This window comes from Sus scrofa, chromosome 7 (genome assembly GCF_000003025.6).
Source record: "Sus scrofa isolate TJ Tabasco breed Duroc chromosome 7, Sscrofa11.1, whole genome shotgun sequence".
NCBI classification, from domain to species: domain Eukaryota; kingdom Metazoa; phylum Chordata; class Mammalia; order Artiodactyla; family Suidae; genus Sus; species Sus scrofa.
The window spans coordinates 68,789,295-68,805,218 of record NC_010449.5 but is presented as its reverse complement, the minus strand read 5'-3'; the positions used below and the strand labels follow the sequence as shown (position 1 = coordinate 68,805,218).

Below are 15,924 nucleotides of genomic sequence, written 5' to 3'. Positions count from 1 at the left end.
TTGAACTAGGTCTAAAGATAGCAAGCATCTGATCAAGCAAACATGTACTGTCTTAGATCTACATTCTAAAGAAAACTTAGCCCATGGTAGCAATACTGTCTTTTAACTACAACCCCTCTTTCAGAAGACTATTTTTTCTTTGGCTCAACTTCTTTATCTTTCCTAGGGAAAAATAAAGTAGAAACTGAACTCATCTCCACTAGTCAACACATTACATTAACTGATGCCCTTTATTCCCTTGATAAAACAGAAGTAGCTAGCCACATTATTGACATGCTGACAGTTGACAGCTGGTATGAATTTTAGTAGGTTGAATTTTTTGCTTACCAAAGAGTTATTTGTATTTGACTCCAATCTATGTCAATTATATGAGTAGAAAAAGAGGATTGTTTCTATAAAACTAATTTACATGCGTTAGACTCAAAGATGATGACTTAATTTTTATCAGGTAAAAAGACTGTAAAACATTGGAAAATCTTGAAAAAATAATTAAAATTGCTTTGTAAATGTCTATAATTTTCTTTATTTCACTTCAAAGAGACAAACTAGAAGGTGATTGCTGATAGGTGTGCAAAAGCAAGAAAAGAAAAAAATTTCAGACAATGGACCTCAGTACTCAAGGGAAAGTTCTTGGATCTACATCAAGATTGACAAACAGACATTTTAGATCTTTAGTTAAAAGGCAGTGTTAAAATGTGTAACACAGATCCTTTTTTATTCTTTTTATTAACTGACTTTGATTAACTGATCCCTACCCTGCTAATCACAGGAGGGAAGAAATTTACTGTACTATAAATCAGAATTCCCTGTCTAGATTTTGACTGATCTGTTGCAAATGATCTCTTTTTACAGTTTTTTTTTTCCCTTAAAGGAATATGCAGAAGGTTAAATGCAGAGAGTTAAGCAGAATTGTGATGAACAGTCAAATATATTGCTTATTTTTAAAAATTTCTCAAATTTCATTTACTTATTCATTTACACTTTGATTTCTACAGAATTTGCGGTCCCTTATCATAACACCAAGAATAGCAGAACGGAGAAAAATTATCATCTAGGATGTGTAAATCAGAGTAGAAGTAAAAAATCAAATTTAGCACTTAATTCCTTAGTCCTGTGGACTCCATTTCCTAGAGTCCTTTGCGAACCTCCTTTGGGACTTAGGACTTTCAAGCTAGAAGGAACCTTAGGACAGATTTCTTAGTAGATTCCACAAATTAGTGAGGTTTCTTCCTTGGTCAAATAAGGCTAGAAGTAAATTTACTGTATGCTCCTCTTGGAGGTTCATAATGCAGTGTAATGTGTTCATTTTAAAAACTTATTTAAATAGTATTTCTCAAACTCTTTGACTTTGGAACACTTTTAGGGATTATTTATTATAACCAATCTGAGAAATAGCATTCTACAGAACATATTTTGTGAAATGTTCTTCAGTTAATCAGTGAAGTTACTAAGATACCTTTCTCTTATCTCCAAAAAATGTTAAAATGCTCCCTAATTAATGTCAGAGTTGAAACTCAGATCTGGAATGTTTTGTATCTTGTCTTGCTACCTTTTTACCATGCCATTTATCATTGTTACTCAGTTTCAGTCCAGTTCATTTTATCAGGTGAAGCAAGAATGTCTCACCTAATGAAATGCCTTAAAGAATTTTGCGTTCTTTCACCTGACTCCTTCTAATAGTGCCATTTTTGCTTTCTTTCCTGTATACATATTGATTACCTGCAATGTACAGTTCCATAGATGGTTCTTTTTTTTTTTTTTTTTTTTTTTTTTTTTTTTGTCTTTTTGCTGTTTCTTGGGCCGCTCCCACGGCATATGGAGGTTCCCAGGCTAGGGGTCGAATCGGAGCTGTAGCCACCGGCCTACGCCAGAGCCACAGCAACGCGGGATCCGAGCCGCGTCTGCAACCTACACCACAGCTCATGGCAACGCCAGATTGTCAACCCACTGAGCAAGGGCAGGGACCCAACCCGCAACCTCATGGTTGCTAGTTGGATTCGTTAACTACTGCGCCACGACGGGAACTCCAACCGTGGATGGTTCGTATTTTAATCCAGTGAAAATATTCACACGCTGATTGTTATAGGAGTATTAGAGTGTCTTAAAAATGACATTTTAAGATACTATATAAATGAGTTTGTTTTTACTACAGTGCCTTACAGAGTGCTTTTGTACTTCATAAATACTTTGTTATCAAACATAGCATCCTCAGATCATAATCCTTGGCTGAAAAATAAGAATATGTGATTTTTTTTGTTTTTGTTTTTAAAGAGAACAAACTTTTTTTGTGCACTTATATGTCAGTTAATTTGACATAATAGATGTTCCCTCATTCTATGGAGAAAAATGAATCTTAGAGGTACTGAATACTTGAAACCAACTGCCAGAGCCTGAAAGTGAACTTTGGCTTTGACTTTTAAATCTCACAGTCTGTCTGCTATACTATAGTTCCTTAAAAGATAACCACCAAAAACTGTAATGAGGATGGTGGCCCGCTCTTTACATGTGGCCCGCCCTTTTTTTTTCCATTAGATACATGTCTGTCTGGGATTTTGTTTTCTAAATTAATAAACTTTATATTTTTAGGGCAGTTTTATTTTTGCAGATAAATGAGTGAAAAATACAGAGAGTTTCCATATATCCTCTCATCCATCCATCCCCAGTTTCCCATATACATTAATGTGGTATGTTTGTTATGATTGATAAGCTAATACATTATTACTAACTAAAGTCTGTAGTTTCCATTAGGGTACACATTTGTGCAGTACATTTTATGGGTTTTGACTAACATTTAATGACATATCTGTCATTACAATATCATACTGTATAGTTTCAACTGCTCTAAAAATTCTCTGTGCTCCACATATATATTCCTCCTTCCCTTCCCCCAAATCCCTGACAACCACTGATCTTTTTACTGTCTTCACAGTGTTACCTCCCAGAACGTCAGAGAGTTGGAATCATACAATATGTAGCCTTTTCAGATTAGTTTCTTTTACCTAGTAAAATACACCTAAGACCCTTCCATGTCTTTTCATGACTTAATAGTTCATTTCTTTTTATTGTTAACCAACACTCCCTTGTCTGGATGTACGATAGCTTGTGTATTTATTCAGCTATTGAGGGACATCTTGGTTGCTCTCAGCCTTTGGCATTTATGAATAAAACTGCTGTAAACACCCATGTGATGTGTTTTGAGTGGACATAGATTTTCAGCTCCTTTCAGTAAATACCTGAGAATGTGATTGCTGGATCATATAGCAAGAGTATGTTTAGAATTGTAAAAAACTGCCAACTGTCAAACTGTCTTCCAAAGTGGCTATACCATTTTACATTTCCATCAGCAACGAATGAGAGTTCCTTTTGCTCCACATCTGGTGTTGCCAGTGTTGGATTTTAGTCATCTAGTAGGTATATAGTAGTGTCTTATTTTAATTTGAATTTTTTGATATCTTATAATATGGAGCATCTTTTCATACTCTTATTAGCCATATGTGTATCTTCCTTCATAAAAATGTCTGTTCGGGTCTGTGGCCCATTCTCTTTTTTTAGGCCCATACCCTTGGCATATGGAAGTTCCCAGGCTAGGGGGTCAAATAGGAGCTGCAGCTGCTGCTATGCCACAGCCACAGCCTTGCCAGATCCAAGTGGCATCTGCAACCTGCATTGCAGATCAGGGCAACAACAGATCCTTAACCCACTGAGCAGGGCCAGGTATCAAACCCACATCCTCATGGATACTAGTCGGGTTTGTAACCTGCTGAGCTGCAGTGGGAACTTCCAAACCCAGTAGGCTATTGACTGTTGCCAGTCGAAAAATGCCACACACACACACACACACACACATAACACTTTATACTTTATTTAAAATTGACAAAGTGATAAACACAGTTATAGGTAGATGAAAATTCAGTACATTTAGTTGGATAATATATATGGTTAATTTGATGTAAATGTTGAGGCAGTGCACTGAAAAATGAAAAACATCAGCCTGATTGTCCACTGATAACTCTGAAATTTGGCGAAAAACGCTAGGACTTTTTAAAAATCAGATTCTTCCCATAGCTCTTCTAAAGAGATGTTTAAGAAATCCATGGCTCAGAGTTTATATTCACTAGATATGATATGTATTCCATACATAGTCCTTTGTTTTTCTCTAATTTTCCCTTCTTGTTCATTCTTGAAGTTTATTGAAGCTAACAAAATCTGTTTATTATCTTGACCTTGTTATTTTATATTTTTAATTTGATGTAACTCTTATTTTCCAATTTGTGTTCTCCTTTAAGTCTGTATTGTACAAGGATAATTAATCTTTTGGACAGAAGTTGTTTATCATAGTATTTTCCCTTATTTCAAGAAATTGAGAAAGGACTTACTATATCTCTAGACAAAATAACCTCTTATCACATATACATAAATTATGTGTATTACCAAAAAACCAAATATGTACTAATTGACAAATGTACTTTCTTTCATAAAGCACATACAAAGGAAGCAATAAATTGTTCTTGAGGAAAATGTAATTTTCCCTACTCTTTATCTGTGGTGTACATTGGAGTCTGACCTGGATTTGAATCTCAGCTCTCTACTACTACTACTCTGGTAACCTTGAACAAATTTATGTTTCTTTGTTTCTTTTTCTTCATCTTTAAAATGAGACTAATAATTCCTAGCTCATAATGTTGTCTGGGGAACTAAATAAGGTGGTCTAAGTTTCTTAGTTTTTAAACACTGTTCTCTGGTACCCTACAGCTCTTTAGAGACATTTATTGGGTCAGTTGTATCTATTTTATGATTAGGATTCTGCAGAAGATTTGATTTGAGAAAGAGGGTCCTAAGGTACTCTGTTTAAAAACATTTGAAAGCCATAGCTGTAAGTAAAATGCATACACATAAACAGATGCTAGTTCTCCTCTGCAGATTAGAAAATTTCTGCTTTACTCCTTCCGCTCCTACATGGGGCTCTCTCCCAATCAGTATATTGAAATGCTACGTTATTTCTATTTAACTTCTTTATTGAGATATAATTTACATACCATATAGTTCACTTATTTAAAGTGTATAATTTAGTAATTTTTAGTATATTCACAGAAATATGCAACCATAATCACAATGCAGTTTTGAATATTACTATCACCTCCAAAAGAAGTGCTAACCATTAGCAGTCAAAATAACTTGCTTTTACATTCTATTTTTGTTCCTCATTAGAAGTTAAACCATGGGTAAGTTAATACATCAAGAAGAGCAAAATGAATCTAATGGCTGTATCTTCAAAATCAGTGGGTCATGTTTCTTCATTGATTTATGTAAGTACAGACATTAGATTCTGTTATGGCATTTAGCGTACTTAATTTTGTGTATTAAATCACTAAAGACTTGATCCTTTACATTTTTCACTTCTAAAAGTTCATTTATCTACTTTCATAACTTCTAAAGATGATGACTTGATCTGTGTATATCTTGTTTTTAGCTTAGAAATTCAACAAATATTTTATCAAGTACTTGTTATGAGCGAGGTGCTGGTTAGAGAGAGTCCTAGGGTTAAACAATTAATTAGACACAATCTAGGGAATATGCAGTTTTAGAAGGTGATATGTAAACCAAAGAGAGTAATGTGGTGTGATCATGGTTATTATGGAGAAGTGTATAAAGTGCTGTCAGTACACACTTCAGGGAGTAATAAATTCTTCCAGTGAGGAAGAAAATTGGGGGAAAAGCAGAAAGGGGAAAAGAACAGAAGAGTTAGAAGCTCCAAAGACGCTGGACCTTGAAAAATGAGTAGATTTCACTGGGCAAGTGATGGAGAAGAAATATATTCTAAAAAAGCTAAGAAACTAACCTTAGCCAAAACCTTGAGGATTAAAAGCATATCCTGTGTTTAACGAAAAGTCATTGAGTTAACAGATGTGACCAGAAGGAACTGAACCTAGTGAATAGTGGGGAAACAGAAGAGTTGGCTAGAACAGATTGTAAGGGCCTGAAAGTCAGCCTAACACTTTATTTATCACCTTCCCCCTTCCATTCCTGGCTTTACTCTACAGATAATTTAGCTTTTCCCAATCTAATGTTTAAATTAACAGAGTTCCTACTGTCATAATCCTAGTTCTGCAGGAGTTATCTTTGATTTTGTTCACTGTTTTCCTTCCCATGTACATTCCTATGTTAATTATTAAATATCTGCCGCTTCCTTTTCATTCTCATGGTCACCACCATGGTCTCTTTCCTAGGATTTCCTTTCTATTTCTTTTTTTTTTTAAATTTATTTTATTTATTTATTTTTATTACTCAAATGAATTTATCACATCTGTAGTTGTATAATGATCATCTATTTCTTCTGTTCATTTTTGATACCACATTTTTCAGTTCCTAGAACTTCACCTCCTGTTTATTTTGTTTTTCAAAGTAGTTTTTAAACAGTAGTTAAAATAGTTCCTGTTTCAGCGAATCTGAAGAATATGAAGAGCCAAAGAGTTTAGAAAAAAAAAAAACTCATGAAGAATTGTATTAATTCTTATCTAAACCTCACCTAAGGAAATTCTCCACGTACTGGTTTGGAATACATTGTTGAATGAAAATGAGACAGAAGAATATAGTATGTTACCTTTTGTGTCAGAAAAACAGCGTGTTGCTAGGGTATAGGCAGTATTTGCTTACTTTTGCATAAAGAATCTGGAAAACTGTAGAAGAGCTGTAGTTGGAACCTAAGCCACAGCTGTAGCAATGCCAGGTCCTTATTAACCCACTGTGTTGGGCAGGAGATTGAACCTGCATCCCAGCGCTCCCAAGATGCTGCTGATCCTGTTGCGCCACAGTGGGAACTCCACATTGTTTTGATTTTTTTTTTTTTTTTTTTTTTTTTTGTCTTTTTGCTATTTCTTTGGGCCGCTCCCACGGCATATGGAGGTTCCCAGGCTAGGGGTCGAATCAGAGCTGCAGCTCCTGGCCTACGCCAGAGCCACAGCAACACGGGATCTGAGCTGCGTCTGCGACCTACACCACAGCTTACGGCAACACCAGATCGTTAACCCACTGAGCAAGGGCAGGGATCGAACCCACGACCTCATGGTTCCTAGTCGGATTCGTTAACCACTGCGCCTCGACAGGAACTCCTGTTTTGATTTTAAAACTGAACCTTTCATCCTTTTAAAGCTCTGGCCTCGGAGTTCCCGTCATGGCTCAGTGGTTAACGAATCCGACTAGCAACCATGAGGTTTCTGGTTCGATCCCTGTGCTTGCTCAGTGGGTTAAGGATCCGGCGTTGCCGTGAGCTGTGGTGTAGGTCACAGACGCGGCTCGGATCCCGTGTTGCTGTGGCTCTGGCGTAGGCCGGCAGCTACAGCTCCGATTAGACCTCTAGCCTGTGAACCTCCATATGCCGCTGGAGCGGCCCTGGAAAAGGCGAAAAGACCAAAAAAATAAAAAATAAAAAAAATAATAAAGCTCTGGCCTTGTGTGCCACTGTGAGGAATAGGAATAAGGGACTCTGATTGCCTGTTGCCTCATATGTGAAGGCACTCCTGAGTCTGCCATTCGGATCTCTCCACTCTGGTGATGCCTTGGTCTGATCCCTTTAACTGAAATGAACTCTATCCATGTCCCCAAGTCACTTTCAGAACAGTTCAAAATTCATCACTTCCTTCTCCACAGTTGGTTAATTATTTATCTCATTCTGTCATCTTAGCTTAATGTATTTATTTATATTCTCTATTTCTCTTATCGTTCTTTTTTGGTATCTCTTAAGTATTCTCATTTATTTTATGAGTGGTTTCTACTTTCACTTAGATTGTTAATACCTTCAGTAGTAAAACATGTTCTTTTTTTTGTCTTATCTGAAGCATACTTTGATACTTGTTGATGATTTTTGTTTACCTTGAAATATTCTAACATGTTAATTTCATTTGGATAATATTAATCAACAAATTTTAGATGAGAAAAGCTGCCATACAGAAAAGCTGAGTTTAACTGCTTTTCTGTTATCTAAACTTCAAAGTATTAGGTAGGAAAATTAATGAGGAAATTCCACAATTTATTTAAAAACCATTGAAAATAATTAGAGTAACAGTCTTTCCAGTTAGGATGAAAATCTGTGGATTTGCTTACTAAAAAATAGACATAACATGATTACCTGACATTAACTCGCATGGAATATGATGTGATTTGTATGCTAGTTACTAATTAATATAATAATTGAGATTTGTGTGATTTTTATCTTGGCTAATATATGACATTCACACTTAATTCTGAATTTATAAGTCAAATATAATAGATAAAATAGTCTATTGTTTTTTACATTGTGTATGATCAAAAATAAGAAAATTTAAATTCTATTAGGAAGTGAACATTTGTTTTTCAAATTGATCATAGAAAATAGAAACTTTTAAGCTGAGAGGCCTTTAGTATGTTTTTGTTACTTTATGTGTTCTAATCTGAAACTTATTTTGAAATAGGCAAGAAAATTGGATGTTTATTTTGAATATGAAGAAAAGATAATGAGCAAAACTACTCTGGATAAATCTCTTCTAGATATAATATCAGATCCTGATGGTATGTACCATAAATTTAAGGTTAATACAAGTTTTACATTTGATGAATCCAGTATTTTCAATTTGAGTAAAATCTGAATAGAATTATTGTTTTTCTCATAATCTTTGCACTTAATAAGACAATTAAAATGAGCTAGATCCCTGTCGAAAAGTTTGTTGCATAGCAGTTCTAAGGTAGAAAAATAATTTGCATTTTATTTTATTGAATTTTCTTTGGTAGTATGTAAACACCTTTTTGCGGGGAGGGATACTTAAGCACTTTTTATATTCATTTGTTTAAAGTGATACATTTGAAGTTCAATTTCTGCTGATTCCAGCAAGATTTGAAGGTAAAACATTCAAAGCAAGCATCTCTAAGTGATACACTTCCTGATTCCTTTGCTTAACCCTAAGGAATTTCCTAAAAAAAGATGTATGTAAAACTGAATTGTTTTAAATATTTAGGAAATTCACTTTTAAAGAAACTCTGTAGTCTGTCCCTTTGTATTTATATTTATTGAAATATGTGTTAGATTTATTTGTACTTAGAAAATATCTAGTTATTGCTTTCAGTTATAATGATCATAAGCTCTACATAGGTTTTAGCCTCTAAAATTCTCTAAACTTTAAAGACCTGTCGATGATTTCAGAAGAATTTTCAGTTCAAATATTCTTCTCAAGAACGAATAAAAAGCATATAAGCCATTCAGCTTATAATTTTATATACAAACTCTTCAGCTGAATGATCATGGTTTTTGAGTTACAGTTTTGGTTTGACTTTTCAATTTTATTCCAAGGTGGAAAGTAATAAAAAAAATTTCGAATTGTTTATAATCAAAAGATTCTATTCATAAAAACTTCTGAGAAGCCCTAGTATTGCTCACACTTTTAGAAAGCTACGTTTGTGGGGAGAACATAGCATTTTGCAGGTATATGTACTTCACAATGGAAAAAAAAAATACATCTAAGCCCATCACTTCAGAGCTTTTCCTTGTTATTTACTATAGGCTTTGAGTAAAGTTGAAGCAAATAATTGTGTTAATTTTATTTTTCCTTTCCCTTACTTTTTCAAACCATTTATTTTTAAAGACATTAAGTAGAACAGAGCAAGGTGGGCATTCATGTGAAGTCACAGTCTACTACCACTTTAGCCCAGAACAGGATGTCAGAACCTGAGCGGGATGGGAAGGGCATCCACACATTCGATAGAGGGAGGAGGGTTGGTAATCTGGCATGAGGTGTCAAAGTCCAGGTGAAGTGAGCGGGGTGCACACATGTGGGGGCAGTTCAGTACACAGTATAAGAGTCCTGTCAGATTAAGGAGGGTGACCCTGCATAGGACAAACCAAGCATCGGCCTAGGCAGTGTGAGAGTTATAGCCAGGCATGGGGATGGCTCCATTGAAGGGAATCAGAGCCTAAATAGAGTAAGACAGCATCCATGCAGGCAAGAAGACGGTAGCAAAGATAGGATATTTCTTACACACAAAGGACTGGTTAAATAAATAAATATATCAGATAATGTCAAGGGAGCCAGGTTTCCCATTGTCAGAGAAGAAGTTATAAATATGGAAAGGAAGAAAACTGGAATGAACCCTGTAATGTTGGATTGGAATTGGAGGTGCTCATGTAGACTAGATGTTTTCACTAAATACTTGTCAAATAGATAAATAAATATAGATATATCTGTGTGTGTGTACACAAATGTATGTATTCCCTAACTCTGCCAATTGAGCAGGGCTAGGAGCAACAATTCCCCAGTAGTACATTTTAGCTTATAAATTCAGCTTTCCACTAGAACTCATTGGAGACGAAATTGTTTCCAGGGAGAGAAAGTATAAAATGAGCCTAGAACACTTCATTGTGTCAGAAGGCAAGGAAAGTAACCCAAACATGATGGAACTTGTCAAAAGAACCCAGAAGTCAGCTTGAAGAGGCCCCCTATGGCCAGATTATGATAATATCAAAATAAATAATAACAGATTATAACATACTGAATGAAATAGAAAGCCATGAATCTGTACAGATACATTAATTGAATAAATAGAAAATTGTAGATCATTTACACAGATTCAAAGTACCTCCCTACAATATACTTACTAATTATAAAGGAAGAAAAACTTGACAGTGGAGAAGCCTGATAGATCCCTTATTAAGTTATCACAGTGAATATCATCAGCAATGAGACATATTGAAATAGTATACACCCAATAGGATCCAGTACAAAAAAATACATTATCACTTTTGTTATATTCCTGCCAAAGATGTACAATCCGAATCTAATCATTAGGAATATCAGACAAAAATTAACTGTGGGTATTCTACCAAAAGAAAAAAAAAAAAAAAAACTGTCATCTTCATCAAGGCCATGAAGTCAAGGAAAGACTTGAATTGTTTCCTAGAGAAGATAACTCTATGTAAGGGATCACAGCTCTTTGCAACATAGGGTTCTGAAACTGATCCTTTTCTCATAAAAGATGTTATAGAGACAATAAGTGAAACTTGAAATGACATCTGAGGATTAGAGGGTTCACTAATTTTCTGATTTTGACAGTTATATTGAAGAATGTCTTCAACATGTGGAGTGATGGGACAACAGATCAACAGCTTACTCTCAGATTTTCCAGGGAGGAAGAAGCTCTCTTAATTACACTTAAAATTATCAGATTGTTCAGTAAGGAAACTCTGAGTTTAAAAATAGCAGCTGCAGTAGAAACTTATGTGCAGCAGAAGATCCAGGCTGTAGCTACAGGCTCTGGAGTATTCACAGTTGTAAAGGATACATAAATTTTTACAATTTCCATTGATTCCCTTGTGATTAATGTCATTGTAACCACTGCATGCCCTCCAATTCTTAGCATCATATGATTCTTAAAAACCTTAGCAGAGGTTTTAGGGCATTTATTAATACTTACAGCCATTATAAAATATGTTTCTCCTTGGACTTCCTGTCATGGCGCAGCGGAAATGAATCTGACTAGGAGCCATGAGCTTGTGGGTTTGATCTCTGGCCTTGCTCAGTGGGTTAAGGATCCGGTGTTGCTGTGGTGTAGGTTGCAGACGTGGCTCAGATCTGGTGTTGCTGTGGCGTAGGCTGGCAGCTCTGATTGGACCCCCTAGCCTGGGAACCTCCATATGCCACAGGTACGGCCCTAAAAAGAAAAAAGAAAAAAAAAAATGTTTCTCCTTGAAGAAGAGTGGAAACCTTTCCTTCTTTAAGCAGAATACTTAGAAAACACTGCCTACTCTTAGAAAACACTGCACTGTTAATAAAGCAATAGCAGTGACTCAAAGACCCCTAAAACTCTGAGGGAGGGGAACCTTTTTCTTGGATCTTAGGAACCATTGCTTCCAAAGACTTTTTCAGTTTGCGCTCTAACTGCTTTGTCATAGTTGCAGGAAACATGCCGTGGAGCAGAATAACTAAAGCCAAAGCTAGAACACCAAAAAGGAAAAAGCCAAGGAAACTAGGAAGCACCAGGGAGACTGTAGAGAATCGGAAAAGCAATCCCATAAAGTTGTTTATGAATTCCTAGGCTCACCTCTCACTTGTACATGCATGACTCTGATCCTAAGCAGCATTCCAGAGACTGGGAGGTGACGGACTAGATGACCTCCCAGTTCCCATAATGGCTTCCGGGCAGTGGGACAGAAAATAGAATCCATGATGGGACTACCACTCACAGAAGCTGATAGAAACTATGGCCTGAACCCAACCAGGCTAATTACCTGCTAAAATAAAAATATCAGCTTCCTCCTAGTATTTACACAAGACCTTGACTCATAACGTACTTCAAAGTGTCTAAAATACAATATTTATTTGTTAACATGAGAACTTTGGAGAACCTGTCATTGATCTTTATTACCAGTCTTTGTCATACTTAGGGAGTAAGAATAATTTGAAGGCAAAACAGTCAGTGGTTCATCTGTCATGTTCATATGTTTTGAAAAAATTCTTTTTTATTCTATAATAAAGTATTAACATTCCTGAGTTCTTGCATATCGAGACACATTTTGAAGTGAGAGTGCATATTGATATTTGTTGAATAGTGCAACTGAGTTACACATGGCCATTGCCTTACTACTTTGCACCAGAGTACACCCAGTAACTAAGGGGAGAAAGAATAAGTTTCTCAGGTCAGTCTTGGGCTTTGGGTAATAGAGGTAATAACTCAAAGCACCCACTGCAAGCAAGAAATTTCACTGAAATTTTATGTTTTGTCTTAAAATTCAGGCAAATATAGTATGCATAATATGACAGTGTTTATTTTACCATAAACATAGCAGTTTTCCAAATCTTCATAACCCTTTTTCTTCAGAAAGAGGGTAAATGTATATTTAGTGGCTCCAATTTCAGAAGTATGACCTTAGGTTCAGCTAGATGATTTTAGCTAGCATAGTTGCATAACCCAGTACTTAGGGAGACCATACAATTGGCTTCCTAGGATAATCCCATTTTTTAGACCTGTTGGCCTTACATAATTATTACTAGTATCCTCCCTTTTCATCTCAAAAGTATGCTATTTTAGAACTGTATGATTATCCTACCTATACCTTTATTTTCTCCATGAGTTTATATCCAAAAGATAAATTTCAACATTATAGACAATTTTGAAGATAGAATGAAAGTACTTCCATATCTCATCCCTATAATCCTACAGCATTTAATCTTTTTCCACATCTGCATTTTACACAGTTGTAATTTAGGGCCTATATAGTCTTAAATTAGTTGAATCAAGAACTTTATTTTGTCAGAGTTCCCTGATGGCCTAGTGGTTAAGGATTCAGTGTTGTCACACCTGTGGCTCAGGTTCAGTCCCTGCCCCAGGAACTTCTGTGTGCTTTGGGGGTACCCAAAAATCACTACTAATAAAAAAGAACTTGGGGTTCCCATTGTGGCTCAGTAGGTTAAGAACCCAGCTAGTATCCATGGGGATGCACGTTGGATCCCTGGCCTGGCTCAATGGCTTAAGCATCTGACATTACATAGGTCAACATAGGTCATAGATGTGTCATGGATATCGTGTGGCTGTGGCTGTGGCCTAGGCCAGCAGCTGCAGCTCCAATTTGACCCCTAGCCCAGGAACTTCCATATGCTGCAGGTGTGGCCCTAAAAAGAAAAAAAAGCAAAAAACAGAAAAAATAACTTTATTTTGTCTTGTCACATTTGTGTATGCCTTGAATTTACAGCATTGACTATATAATACATAAATAGAATTCTAAAAGTTTCTTTTTCTTTATCTGTTTTCCCCTTTATAGCAGGAACTCCAGAAGATAAAATGAGGCTGTTTCTTATCTATTATATAAGTGCACAGCAAGCACCTTCTGAGGTATGTTCTCTGTTTTCAGTTATTGAGAAGAAGGGGGAATACTCATTTGTTTAAAAAAAAAAAAAAATAGTAGTAAAAATCACTATAGCCAAATAACTACTTCCCGCCTTCCTTTAAAAGAAAAACAGTTTCTTAAGGCTGGTTCTATTTACTGCTGAGTGTTATAGCAGTATTTATGGTGGCCCAGAAAACTGTCCACTCAAGAAATGTCTCACTCTCTTTAAGTGTTGGAATGTGAACTGAGCGTAAGTAGCCAAAATTCTTATTTCTGGAAAATAACTATTGTGAAATAAGTTAACCAAGTTTACTCTGCTTTTTGAAAGATTGGTCTTATCATTTCTCATGGTGATCTTAAAAGTTCCTTTTCTTTAAGATATAGCCATTAATACCTATTTTCCTTCTGAGGAATTTATCTTGAACCTAAAGGAAAAGTTTAGTAATATTTTGCAGTTGTTTTGAAACTAATGTCCATTATAAAATATAGAGGAGTTACTTGGAAGCAAATACCTAAAGTTTCAAAAGTTATATAAATACTGCAATTTAATAAGATTAAACTTCAGATTCATATCTTTCATATGATACATATAAAGTTGAGACACTTTGTATTGCAGTAAAATAGCTACTTTGATATCTGAGTGAATTTCTAAGAATGATTGGAAAATGACAAATTTTCAGTCCTAGAAGATTTTTTTTCTCTTTGGAAGAGTAGGTTGTGGGATATTTTGTTGTTTTTCTGTACTGAGCCATCAGATGCTTTTGAGGAAAAAAAATTTTTTTTTTTTTTTTTTTTTTTTTTAACCATGTTGAGGTAACTGACTTACAGTGAAGGAAAGTCATGACTTTGGTATCAGTCTTGTTGCTGGGATAGTGACCTGTTAACTCTTTCTAGTGTTAACTTAGTTTAATTTTACTGGATGAGCAACAAGCCTAAGGACCTCAGGGATGATACTTAGAATGATATGGCTGTTGGAAACTCCTTTCCTTTGCTGGTAGCAATTATTTTTCTAATGTCTAGTAGATTGTGAGGCTTCTTGTTTTTGGCATGTCAAATAGCAAATCAAACCCAGTATTTGTTTTAGGTCAATTCAGCTTTGTCCTGGGTATACATCTCTTGACTTTTATTTTAATTCAGTAACAAAGTACAGTAGTCTCCTCTTTATCAAAGGGGGATACGTTCCAAGGCCCCCAATGGATGCCTGAAACTGTGGATAGTTCCAAACCCCCCCATGTATTTTTTTCTATATATATCTATGACATTTAATTTGTAAATTAGGCACAGTAAGAAATTACCAATCATAACTAATAATAAAGTAGAATAACTTAAAACAATATGCTATAATAAAAGTTATGTGAATGACAACTCTCTCCGAATATATTGTACTGTACTCATTCTTACGATGATGTGACCTGATAAAAAAACCTGCATGATAAGGTGAAATGAGATGAATGACATAGGCATTGAGATGTAGCATTAGGCTGCTGTTGACCTTCTGACATGAAGGAGGATCATCTGCTTCATGATCATGTATCATCAAGCCATGACAAGGTTGACAGATGGTTAGATGTCTGGAGATGATGTCATTGGTTGGGGCAGTGGGCAAGATTTCATCATGACATTCAAAACAGCACATAATTTAAATAAGATGTAATGAATTTTTTTTTCTGGGAATTTCCATTTAGTCAGACATCACTTGACCACAGGTAACTGAAATCATGGAAAGCAAAACTTCTGATGAGAGGGTACTACTTATAGTTTTTTTTTCCAGAAATATTGCTCTTATTAATGAGGTTGTACCTATATCTTAAGGGATTCTAATAGCCTATTTATAATATTTATTAGGAACCTATGATTAATTCAGTTTACCTTAATTTAACCACGTTATATTATTTATTTTTGGTAAGAATTATGTCTTATCATAAGTTTAAGTGGTCATTAAGAAGCTTAAAGCAAATTATGACTACTGATGTTAGATTGATAGCCCCCAAAATGTGAAATAGTGAATGTCTCTGATTGAGAGTGAGCTTAAGAGTTTCTTTCTTTTAAAATTTTACAGTGCAGTCACTATGATAGAC

At 35.4% G+C, this 15,924-nt stretch overlaps 1 protein-coding gene across 7 annotated transcripts in view; it reads left to right on the top strand.

Annotated features, from left to right (window-relative positions):
* Positions 1-15,924, top strand: part of SCFD1 (sec1 family domain containing 1) — a 156,477-nt gene that overhangs the window by 45,837 nt on the left and 94,716 nt on the right. For all 7 annotated transcript variants that reach the window (XM_021099902.1, XM_021099900.1, XM_021099904.1 and 4 more), the window contains 2 exons: positions 8,448-8,544; positions 13,781-13,851. In XM_021099902.1, coding sequence (XP_020955561.1) covers positions 8,448-8,544; positions 13,781-13,851 — 168 coding nt within the window. The remainder of the gene's footprint in view (positions 1-8,447; positions 8,545-13,780; positions 13,852-15,924) is intronic.